The sequence below is a fragment of the Notothenia rossii genome (assembly GCF_949606895.1).
Source record: "Notothenia rossii genome assembly, chromosome: 9".
In the NCBI taxonomy this organism is placed as follows: domain Eukaryota; kingdom Metazoa; phylum Chordata; class Actinopteri; order Perciformes; family Nototheniidae; genus Notothenia; species Notothenia rossii.
The window spans coordinates 22,549,724-22,562,052 of NC_136907.1; the positions used below are offsets into that span (position 1 = coordinate 22,549,724).

Here is a 12,329-nt window from a genome sequence, read left to right on the forward strand (position 1 = left end):
ACCAATACTTAAATGCATTTTGCCGATAACACTTCTGTACTTCAGCTTAAATAGAATGCTTGGCATTTGTACTTTGTGTTATGGAGTGCATTTCTAAAGGAAAGTATTTACTATTGGTTGTATTTTTTCAGTTTTAGTTTAATTGAGTCATAAAATAATTACATTGCACTTAAGTTGTGTCTGTTGTAAAACGAATATATATAAGATAATTGTGTGGTTTGTATTGTTTTACTGTTCAATTGCATTTTAATTATAGAAGTTAGATTCTGGTACTGCCCTTGAAGTTTAACCACTGACAGATCACCTGAGACTGTAACGCTATATGATGCTGCTTTACTCCCATTGTGTCCACAGTTAACACACATACTGCCTCTTTCACAAGTCAATGTTTACTTCATGTTGTGTCACCGTTACCAAAAATTGCATGTAACCATAGCCATGTCCTTAACAGATCAATTTATTGTTAACAATCACTGTTTTGGTATAGCGTACTTCAGCAAATGGAGTAAAGAAAACAAAGATTAAAATAAGGTCTAGCTAACAATTGCAATAAAAAGAAATAAATAGAAAATAATCCGATTAAGGTCTAGTAATTCCATGTTCATATGAATACATAACATCTACAGTATAAGTTAATCAATTGAAGCTACTGTATAAATACATCACCAGCATGCAAAATATTGTATTATGGAGAATATTGGAGCAGTTATCATCTTACACTGAAGAAACAGTATAATAGGCAAGTGCATTTCTTGAACAAGAAGAAACTGGAGACAAAGTAAATCCACAAACCTCAAATCTGCTTTTAGAGCTTCCACTTAACATTGCATGTGCTCTGTCCACAAATACTACTTTGTGGACAAAAAGTTTAAGGTGCCGTTTCAGAGATCCTACTGAGTGTTTTGAATAAGGGTGGAATCATGATCATGTTCAATCACCACATTCTTTTTTGAAATGTCCATTTATCTGACTTTGCTATCTGGAACTGTTTCCTACAAGGAGCCGATAGAAGTTGGTATAGTAATGAAAATACTGACGATAAGAATTAGGTGTCGATAAACAGTTAATTTCTTTAATAAAGCACATCAGCACATGAGAGGGACACGCTGCACTACTTCATCAATTTGTATTTATAGTTACAGTATGACTGCGCTGGACACATAACTGACACAAAGCAAAACAAAAACATTTTTTAATGTCATCTTCATCAACAGAGACAACCTGCTTTTCACTCTCAACGATCATAGTGTGGTGCAACTAAAGATGTCGGTGCGTATTTGAAGTTACACAATGAAGTTGGACACCCCCTAAAAAAGCTCAGTCTTCATCTCTGCAACCCTTCTGCTCTCTCACCCGCCTCCTCCCTTGTCTTTCTCTCTCACTAAGCAAGGTCATTACATTCGAGGTGACTCTAATTTTCTGGTTGCTCAAGCATTGAAACCGAATTTCTGAATGCTCCTCCGCTCACCAAATACAATAAGACAGCTCAGCTTCATCTGCGCGATAAGACCAGTCTCTGCCAGTGTGAAGGTATCGTTACCCAATAGTCACACTGCGATGAATGACACACCTCCTGCTTCTATAGTGGTATTTTGGCAAGTGCTGCAGAGGCTACCAAGGAGGGGGTTTCCTTCTTTTATTTATTCTTTGTATCTAATCCTAGGTAATTACTCAAACCAAAATTGTCTTCCCTCCAACTTCTTTTAATTTGTTGAAAAATAAAGAACAGCAGCTACATTAGTACCATCTGCTAAATTGGCCTCCAATGTTCCAACAACCCCTCCCCCCACTCCCGTTTCTTTTTTAATTTCTAAGAATTTTTTAACTAGTATTATTATTTTGTCATCATTTGTGAGCGCGCGTGTTGTGTTGTTTTGGCAGAATGAGGTTTCGGACCCTTTAATTGTTGCCCTCTCCTCCCTCGTCGTCCTGCTGGTCGCTCGTCCAGAGCGTCAAGTTGTCTCGTAGGAGCTGCATGATGAGAGTGGAGTCTTTGTAGGAGTCCTCGTTCAGGGTGTCCAGTTCGGCGATGGCGTCATCGAAGGCGGTCTTGGCCAGGTGGCACGCCTGCTCCGGGGCGTTCTGGATCTCGTAGTAGAAGACGGAGTAGTTGAGAGCCAGGCCCAGGCGGATGGGGTGGGTGGGCTGCATGTGCTCCTTGCTGATCTCGTGGGCCTCGCTGTAGGACTTCTCGGAGGACTCCACCACCGCGGCCCTCTTCTCCCCCGTGGCCACCTCGGCCAGGTAGCGGTAGTAGTCGCCCTTCATCTTCAGGTAGAACACTTTGCTCTCATGCTGCGTCTCGTTGCAGTTCTTGATCAGGAAGTTGTCGAGGAGGTTGAGCACGTCCTGGCAGACGGCCTCCAGCTCTTTCTCGATTTTTTCCCGGTAGGCCCGCACCATCTCGATTTTCTTCTCATTGCCGTCGGCCGATGTTTTCTGCTCAATGCTGGAGATGACGCGCCAGGAAGAACGCCTTGCCCCGACCACGTTCTTATAGGCCACAGAGAGCAGGTTCCTCTCCTCATTGGATAGCGCTTCGTTCAGTTCTGTGACCTGAAGAAATAATAAAAGCAGGCGTTAGCATATGTATTTATGTCAATTTTCTTTTCGTCAAAGATGTGACGATTTGTCTCTTGGAACAAATCGTCATTGGAACAGCCTGAAAATTGGACAGTTAAAAGCTGTAACATTATGTAAAGTATGGATAACAACTATTTAATCCTCTGTGCAGCAATCACAATTTGTTGGACAACATAGAATAGCAAAGCATTGCCTCCAGGCAAACTGTACAACACCCGAGGCAGCAGTCATTACAGAGCAAACCCCGCCTCCGGCTCTCCGACATCCTCCTCTGAGGGGATTGCTGATTGGATGTCCAGAGCTCTGAAAGCTGGTTTTGTTTTGACAGGCCTGTGTCCGGCTGGAGGATTTAATCCTTTATACCCCACTGGGACTGTGCAGCAGAGGCATCTTTACAGCCCTTTCCTGAGTATAAAGCCTGTTGTTACTTTCTTTTTAGTACAGAATTCAGTTCCATAAGCGTAGCAAAGCGTGGGGCCCCGGCCTATCACGCGGAAAGGGTCTTCACAATCATCCTGGGTATAAACTGTGGGGATTGAACTGATATTTCCTTTATATTTAAATAGGAAATGAAGCTAGCTTTTTAAAGCTATGAAGCTCCCAAAGAGAAGTACAATAATAAAGACAGTTCCCTTTAGAAAATCTAAAATACAAGTCTGACTTGGTGTTGGTATTACAAGAATATTAACTCGGCAATTATAAACGCAGAAACATTTGATTTGATATTTGTGGTAAAAATGACAATGTTGACATGCTCATGTTTAGCAAACAATGTTTACCATGTTGGCCATTTTAGTGTGTTGGCATGCTAACATTAGCTAATTAGCAGTAAAAACAAAGACTGAACTGATGGGAATGAAAAGTAGCATATTTGGTCATTGCCAAATTGCCAAATTTCCAAACTGAAATATACAATTTAAATCATATCAGTTCAGTAGATTTTGAAATACTTCATAAGTGAAAAGTATGACCTGCTGGTTGAGCTAATTTTCCATGGAGGTAATGCTGCATGTGTACACAGCTTTCTTGATCAAAGAAAGCAAAGCTTGAACCTTTGACCTTCTGAGGTGCATCACAGTCACGATGAGCTAACAGCTGAATCATTCTTCTTTGGTTAGACTCTAATGACACACAGTAGCTGATAATCTCTGTTCTAGTCGTTACTACAGTCTCTATTGATACAAACCTATGACTAATCATGTGTTCATCTGATTAACTCATTCTCAGCACACAAGTCCTTATATACATCCAAATCAACAGACGCTATCACCCTCTTTAATGAGACTCCTGCAAAGGAGAGGGAGGTGAAGGCAAAGAGCAACCAGTGATGCAATCTCCTGTTTCCATGGCAATGCCAAAATATGCTTTGTTTTATGAGAGCCATACAAGAGTGAAATATCTTAACTGTTTGGTACATTTGTAAATGTTCGCAATCCAACTAACTGTTGTCGTTCAGATTTGAATGACATATCTTGACAACTATTGAATGGATGTTTGTGAACTGAACTATAAGTATATGAAGTACCAAGAGGTGAACCTCTACAGGCTTTAGAGATCCCTTGACCTTTCTGTAGCGGCATCATTAGGTAACGATTTGAATTTGAATTATTTGGTTGCTTGCAACACTACATTGCATCAGCTTAGCCTGCTTTCTGTTAGGTGCTAAATAGCTGAAGTGATGCAGGCTAAACCAGGATCTAAAAATAAATAAATAATCTATTTGGTCCAAAAGGTGGACTTTTATGCCTCCTACACCCCTTTGAATTTGAAAATGTCTTTGCCTTGTTATGTAGCATTACCACAACAACCAAACATCATCCTTCCCGCTCCTTACTTTATTGCAGTGTAATGAACAATGCATCCTCTTGTGTGTGCACTTGTTCACAAAGGCGTGTTTCTACAAGAGACATTGTAAAAATATACAACTGATATGAAAAAGAACCTTTGTACTGTAGAAGTTTGAAGACAGGCAAACAACAAAATGACCTCTGTTGTGTAATGATCCCACTTACGAGAACAGAAAAGGCCCCATGCACCCCATTAGTTATTGCTAGATCCCAGCCTCAGCTCCAAACCGCTCTATGCCTTAGTCCATTAAATTACAATTAGAGTAAACAAGTATCTGACCTACAGCAAAAGCAGCAAGCAGAGGAGGTCAGTGCTGGAGCAACAGAAAGGTCAGAAAAACAAGGCCTAAACAACACGCCTGTAAAAACATGGATGCCTTTGTTTCAGAAGGCTGCAGGGTGAGCAGAAAGCCCTGACGGAAGCTGTGGTGAAGGCAATGACAATAGAGCTCTGTCTACCCATAAAGCTCATCAATCGCGCCTGCTCTCGTGACTCATCCTTGCACAAGGCAGTCAAACTTCCAAACAACTTAGTGTTAAGGCAAACAAAGGCCAGGCATGACAATCAATAACTTCCTTTTTGACAGCTCTCTGCATGACCATTAGTAACCTCAGCAGAGACCCTGAAAGGGCTGAAGGCTTGACAAATATTACTCTGGGTTAGACCTCAATGTGTGCAGCCCTACATTTACATTTAATAGATTCAATTTACATAATGCAGCCTTGCCAAAAGTCCCACAGTCCCAAAAGTCCCCCCCCCCGCCAAGCCTCTTTTTAGGCAGCAGAGCATAATGGCACTGTGGACTACCTGACACCACGTGCGGTGTGAATAGGGATAGAGCCTTGGTGCTAAGAAAGGGGGATGCAAGGTGGTGTATGAGAGTGTAGTAATCGTGGTGGAGAGGGAGCTTTGAGTAGCTCTTTGTTGCTATGCATATGACATTAGTTGTTTCTGTGATTTCTTCTGATGTGTGTATGCAGTAATGATAAATGCAGGGTTCATACACTTTTTCACCAATGATTTTCAATGACTTTTCCATGACTTCGCCATGACCTTTACATGTATCTAATTTTCCATGACCAAAAAAATTACTCTCTCAGCGGTACCACTGAAAATGGTTTATTTTAACATGGAACAGGAAAATAAGATCTGAAACATGTTGTGCCTATCTAAAATAAATCAAATAGGCTTACTAGTTTCTACACGCTAAAGCAACTAAAATCTCTCACCAGCAAAATACCTCGAGAGTTAAATGCCATTTTACGTTTCATTACTATACAATATAGTATTTATTATCATTATAGTATTACTATTTTGGCGATTAGATACAATATAAATTATATTTGATGCAATTTTAGTTACATTTCCATGACTTTTCCAAAACCTTGGGAAAAATATGGTTTTCCCAAACTTTTTTAGGGCCTGGAATTAGCATTTTGAATTTCCATGACTTTTCCAGGTTTTTAATGAACCCTGTAAATGGTTGATTAGTTAAAAGGAATGAGGAAAATGTGCAGATCTTTTAGGTCATCAGGCTAATGCAAGCATCTCTGTTACTGTAGCTCTCTGCTGTCATTATAAACAGGAAACTGTTGTGACCAAAAGGTGACAGTAAAGTCTGTCCTTCCTTTTTCTGAAAGGAGGTATAACTGTTATTTGTATACCATTGAATTGTATGACAGCATTAGTAATTGTTACCTGCTATACAGTTACTAGGAGTCACAATTCACATTAAGCGAATAAAAATGAATGATGATAGTGCTGAGATAATTGTGCAATTGCATTAGTAATACTTGGTCATAGTCGGTCTTAGGGACTCATGCGGATGTTTCACACTTGCGCTTTGTAGGGTTGGTAATCACCCAGCTATCCCTAACCTGTTGAAATCAATCGCATCATACTTTCCAGGTCTGTAATAAATTATGTTACCTCATTCAGGGGCATTCTTTTTCTTTTGGTTTGAGAAATATTGTTTTGAGTAATTTGCTAAAATTAATATGGCTTTTTTTGGAGACAACAAATGAAAGTAATGTAAATATCCTAAAACCAATCATCACTGTTTTCACACTGCCTGGGCTGGAACAGACAAATACTCTTTATGTATTCCTTTTTTAGCTGCCTCCTTTCTTCTGTACTATATTACAACTTCAAGTCAGGATAGATGTGTCAATGTTATTCAGGATGCTGCTAGCATTTATGTCCCTGCACTCGTTGACAGTGACTAAGCAAAAGAAAATAGACATCATCCTAACACAGTGATGCTAAAAGATTATAACTTACTGCTGTAGGGAATATAACTCGGTTCAGTTTTGTATATCTTGATGCAAATGTGAGAAAGGCATTGTAAAATGAAAGTGATTACAGTGTCTGTTGTGTGGTGGGAAAGGTGGGCGTTTCTCGTAGTGCCTTATGACTCACCACTGAGTCAACATTCATTTCAGGACATCCTGAAATGTCCCGAGATGACATTTGCTGAACTCATTCAAATTGGAATAAGGTTTTGAAGTATGTTCATACTTAATAAATTAGCTAAACTTTGCAGCTTTCAGTGCCCCCTGGAGAAAATTCCTAATCGGGGAAGCAGATCAATCAGAAAACAGGAAATGGTGACTAGAACCTAATTTCCTGCTCAATCATTATCTAAAATGAGGCTCATCATAGTGTCCAATTCGAAAAACCTTATTCTACAACTTGCATTACGGTTACATTTCAAACAATAAATCTTATCTGATGTTGAAGATATCTCTCCCATCAACCTTCACCATCCTACTCACACCCACTCCTATAGAAATCACTCCTACATGCAGCATTATGTTCGATTTAAAATGTGTCCCCAAGCAAAAATAATACACAAGTAGCCCAAGGAGTTTAATTTAATCAGTGAGAATAACATTGGATGAAGAATATTGTGGATCAAGTCCCTGTTTTTCCTCCAACTTATGTTGTTTCCCATAGCAACAGACAAATCAAATGCTGCAGTGTCAGACCTCAGCGTGGCAGTGGTGGTGTTACCTAAAGTGTAACTTCTAAGAAACTAACATATTGTTTGGTTTATTTAAGTATATCGTGGCATACAGTATATGGGTAGTAAAGTCCAATAACGATGGACTGGCTATGGGTGGGCAATATATCAATATTGTCATATGAGACATGATATCGTCTCATATATATTTGTCTTTTTCTGGTTTTAAAGGCTGCATTGTAGCACATTAGCAAATAAATGTTTTTATTATTTATTTTTTTTTATCTTAAAATGATTCTAATGAAGGCAGTTTAATTATCAGCTATTCTGTTTTACACTGAAATGTACAGATAAACAGACATGTGTGTCTTCAAATTGTTCTTCTTTTAATCCAACAAGAAATACTATATATAGTATTGTCAATTCATATTGGACACACACATCCAATGTATGGAGCAGCTGCAACAAAATGCATCTGTAAACACATTGAACGTACTTCCATGACAGAATAATGCATTCAGTTCATTAAGTGTGATGGAAGCCCTGACGCTCTGTGCCATGCACTTCCTTAGACGCTCTACAATAGGGTGTGTGTTTGTGTGTGTGATAGCGTATGTGTGTGTCACAGCTCATTTAGAACAATTGTGTCAAATCAGCACATTATGCTGGCTATGGTCACTGGGTTAAATTAGTCCTAGTTAGCCTTTTAGTATGTCATCAAAATGAGCTGCGACAAATTAAAAGACCCTGATTCATAAATTAGCGAATACATTTAATAATTCCATTCCGTTACTAAGGGATCTTGGATGCTAAATGCTGTGATCTTTAACACCGCTTTGAAGCGAAAGGAGTGAAATAGGTCAAATCTATCTGTGTGTCTTGATCTGAATGGAGAAGCATGCATCATCAAAAAATGGTTTCCTGAACCTTAATTTAACCAGGATCAAATGAGAGCCAATCTTTCCATGTACATAATGTGACTTGTGCTAATGTTACATTCAACAGTTACGTATGACCTGTCTAGTTTAATAAAGCTAAAGAGAGACAGAGGATATGAACTCCAACTGAAATCCAACCCGTAGTTACTTTGCGTAACCTAATTCTGTGTACATTTGTAACAGTGTTTTAGCAGTTATTTGTATTGAGCTACATTTACAGACTGAAGTCTCTGTGGACATTGACTCTGAGGAATTCATTTGTAAAAGAGGTCTCAATTAGTCAGAACCGGGTTCAATACGCATTTCTTAGAGCACATCAGTAGAATATATTCACTTATAGAGATTACTTGGCTGTATGTTTCTGTGCTCCAAATCTTGCGCAAGCAAAGGCAACTGGGTCTGCATCACTGATCGGTTACTGATCGCTCATACCCGCACAAGACAGACGGAAAGAGGACAAGCAGAAACAAAGGCTACTCTAAAAAATCCCCTACAAAATGTTATTTGGAAAGACATTGGAGGACAGATAATTTTACATTTTTGTAGAACCTGTAAATTACAGTTCAAACAGAGACTAAATCCTTGCTTTTTCTCTGGCTCCCAAATAATGAATGAATGTCTCACACAATGAGAATAACCGTGGATTTAACTCATTCTGATTGTGAGACATGATATCTACATTACTATAGTCTTATAAAGGCTGTGGTGCATGAACATTACAGTCATTTTTTGGCTGGGTCTGGTTCCTGATTCTCAATTGGATGGGTGCAGTGCTGTCTTCTGTAATCCTGATTATTTGGTTCCGTTGCCACCGGGGCGGGGCAGTTACCATGTCTGCAGTGGCAAGGGATTCCCCTCAAATGATGGGCGAGGCAGGCAGACACACCCCGGTGCCCAGTGCTGCAGAGACACTGGCTGGGTGAGGGGCAGCTCTCTCTCTGACTCGGCATAAATCTGAAGGGGTGGAGCCCAGCCCCCCCCCCCCCTCCAGCATTAATACCCACTACTGCCTGGTCCTAGAGAGCAGAGCGTGGCCTTTACTTTAAACGTGGTGACAGCTTACTTGTTGACTCCTGGGAGTTGAAGCTGATGTCGAAGAAAGTTCCACTAATCTTGCTTTCTCTTTTATTAAACGCAACCACTGCCCTGTACAGCTTGGACTTTCATGCTGAGGATACTGCTCCATAGAACTTATTGAAAGTAAACGTCTACTGTCTTAATATTTGGGAATCAGAGATATATTGACCAGCAATATTAAATATAAAGGCATACAAGTCTTGTAATATCACTGTTACTAAGTTCAAACACAATGAAGTTTACGACGATATAATGGTCATTCTTTTTAATAAAGAAGAGTAGGCCTGGCCACATAATGTAATAACATTACTCAACCCGAATTTCGGCAAATGTGTCCCTTCCTCTATGATCGTATTGTCCACACACACACACACACACACACACACACACACACACACACACACACACACACACACACACACACACACACACACACACACACACACACACACACACACACACACACACACTGATATAGAGAGATGCAGCCTTTGTGATAAACGCTGCCTGTGAAATGGTGCACTACGGGCGGGCCTGTGCTGCATCTTGGCAGATGCTGCGGCACGCCTCTGTGTGGGAACCTGCTGCAAGAGGTCGAGGACGCAGGGATGCGGGTTGCTACACAGCATTGATTAATGCCAAGTAGCCCATCATGCTAAAGTGTGCTCACAGAAAAACGACCATTTGCTGCAATATGACACCTAGATAGCTTTCTGGAATGATGTCCGTCCACCAACACCCACGTCTGGAAGGTGGACGCTTCGTATTTTGTGCGCTGCTTCTGCGCAAATCGATTGCCATCAACCTTCAGCCAACATTGCTTTCAATGCACCAAATGAGTGTCAAAAGAAGGACACTGTATGATAGTAGTCCATATCAAGCTAAGTAAAAGTGGTATTTCATATTAAACCAATGGCCCGTTATTCCTCGTGCAAACCGGAACGCGACCATCAGCCTACGATGTCATTCTCATCCTCATGGTACCACCGTACCACCTAGCTCGTCCTCTGTTCCGCCACTATGCGCACCTTCCGACGAGCTAAGTTTGATATTATTTATCGTAAAAGCCCATGTTTGGCCCCAAAATACGATCAAATCACGTATTATCGATATTTGTGTGATATTTCCCCCCCCCCCCCCCCCCCCCCCCCCCGGTTCTTTTACAACCGAGCTGTCTGGCCGCTTTTTAAAGGAGCGTGGTCAAAGGCACCGCCCCAAGATCAAACAGACCGCTCTTCATCCACAATCTACCGCATTACACCACCGATAAAAGCCTTTGATTTACAACAGTTATTCCAATTTCATCATATCCACATGGTCTCTCTAATACCAGAAATGTGCGGAAAAGGCTGATAATATGAGCACAGGCTTTACGGGCCTTACAGCACTGTTTAAATATATGTTGCCCAAATCGTATTTTGGCACTATTTTTTCCTGCCCAGAATTATGTCCAAGCCATAAACATAATCTTTAATGATAACTTTCATACACCATATTGCGTGTCTCATTCGCTTTAGGGTCAAAATGTGCTCGAACACAGAGGCATAGCCCCTTGTCTGCTGCCCTAATGCTAGGTTAGCAAGCTTTTACACACCTCTCACAAATGCACACACATATTGATGAAGCTAATAATAAACATATTTTTTAAGAACATGTCATTACATAGGAACCCCACTTACCGATTTCATGGCAGCTGCCATATCATCATACCTCTCCGCCTGCTCGGCCAGCCTGGCTTTCTGCACCAGTTGCTCGCGGTCTACCATTTTAGATATGGTGTGTGTTTGCTGTCCTATGTGTTTCGGAAGTAAAGATCGTAATTATGAATGTTTGAATGCAGAGAAACGGGTACCGGGTCCTTCTCGCTGCAGCTGCTGCCTGCTGTCTGTGTGCCTGCCGACGGGACACCCCTCCCCCTCCGAGCACTTTCCCTCGGTTTTGTCACCACCCAAAAAGGCGTGTCTTAACGGAGTGATGTAACGAGCCTGGCAGTCCAGGGAAAATGATAGCACAGCCTATTGCCCTAAAGCCAGGCAATGTAGGGTTTACACTGCACACATATGCAAGTAAAAGGAGGTTTGTTATAGGGTTGACTTGTACTGTAGTGCATGGCGTTATCAAACTTTCCAAGTAGGCCTGCAGTGACTTGACTACTATCAGGGCAAATGCTAAACACACTGGGCCCCAGAGCCCCATCGCCGGCTCATAATGCCAAGCTTTGACTTGAAGAATATGCTCATCTAGTCAAGTACAATACCAACTGACATGAAACAATTCATTTGTAAACAAACTTGATTTCAAATACAAGTACAAACATAAAACATAATAGAGGTTTGTGCAATGGGACACCCCAATAAACTATCCAAAGGAGCCTGACACTTAACACAAAGTATTTACAATAAACTATTACTAATCGGAGAGAGTTTGTTTAATACAGAAACATTTAAATGTATACTCCAACAACACTTAAAACTAAACAAATACCATAAAAACTGAACTAATCTCATCCTGACTACTTAACGGCTTAATTAAATCAGTCTTGATTTAAAACAGGTAAGATATCATAAACAGTAGATATATGACTAATGGACAATGGTACACATTTAATGTATTTTAGAGTAAAGTAACTTCAAGATAGACTGTGTACCTGTCTTAAAGAAAACATTGATGAACAGAGATTCAAATAAAACATGTTTTATGTATTATTTCTCTATTCATTATTAGAGTCAAGGAAACATATTGTCCTTGTGTCTTATTGACTGAGTCACCTGTGTAGCTGATAATGAAGAGACACACCTGTGACCACAGAGCATTTCATATCTTATGTTTGACATCACTGTTAACGTTGTTGCTTGGCAGAGGAAAAACAAAGGGCAGGCAAATGATCAATTAAAGAAAAACTTCTACAATGATTGGTTATT

At 40.4% G+C, this 12,329-nt stretch overlaps 1 protein-coding gene across 1 annotated transcript; it reads right to left on the reverse strand.

The window, feature by feature from the left end:
- Positions 1-439: 439 nt before the first annotated feature.
- ywhag1 (3-monooxygenase/tryptophan 5-monooxygenase activation protein, gamma polypeptide 1) lies at positions 440-11,341 on the reverse strand. Its single transcript, XM_079648421.1, has 2 exons — positions 11,088-11,341; positions 440-2,556 (listed from the first exon to the last, which is right to left on the reverse strand). Exons 1-2 carry the CDS (start codon positions 11,172-11,174, stop codon positions 1,900-1,902), a joined length of 744 nt encoding a protein of 247 aa, XP_079504547.1. The 5' UTR covers positions 11,175-11,341; the 3' UTR covers positions 440-1,899.
- Positions 11,342-12,329: the final 988 nt, after the last annotated feature.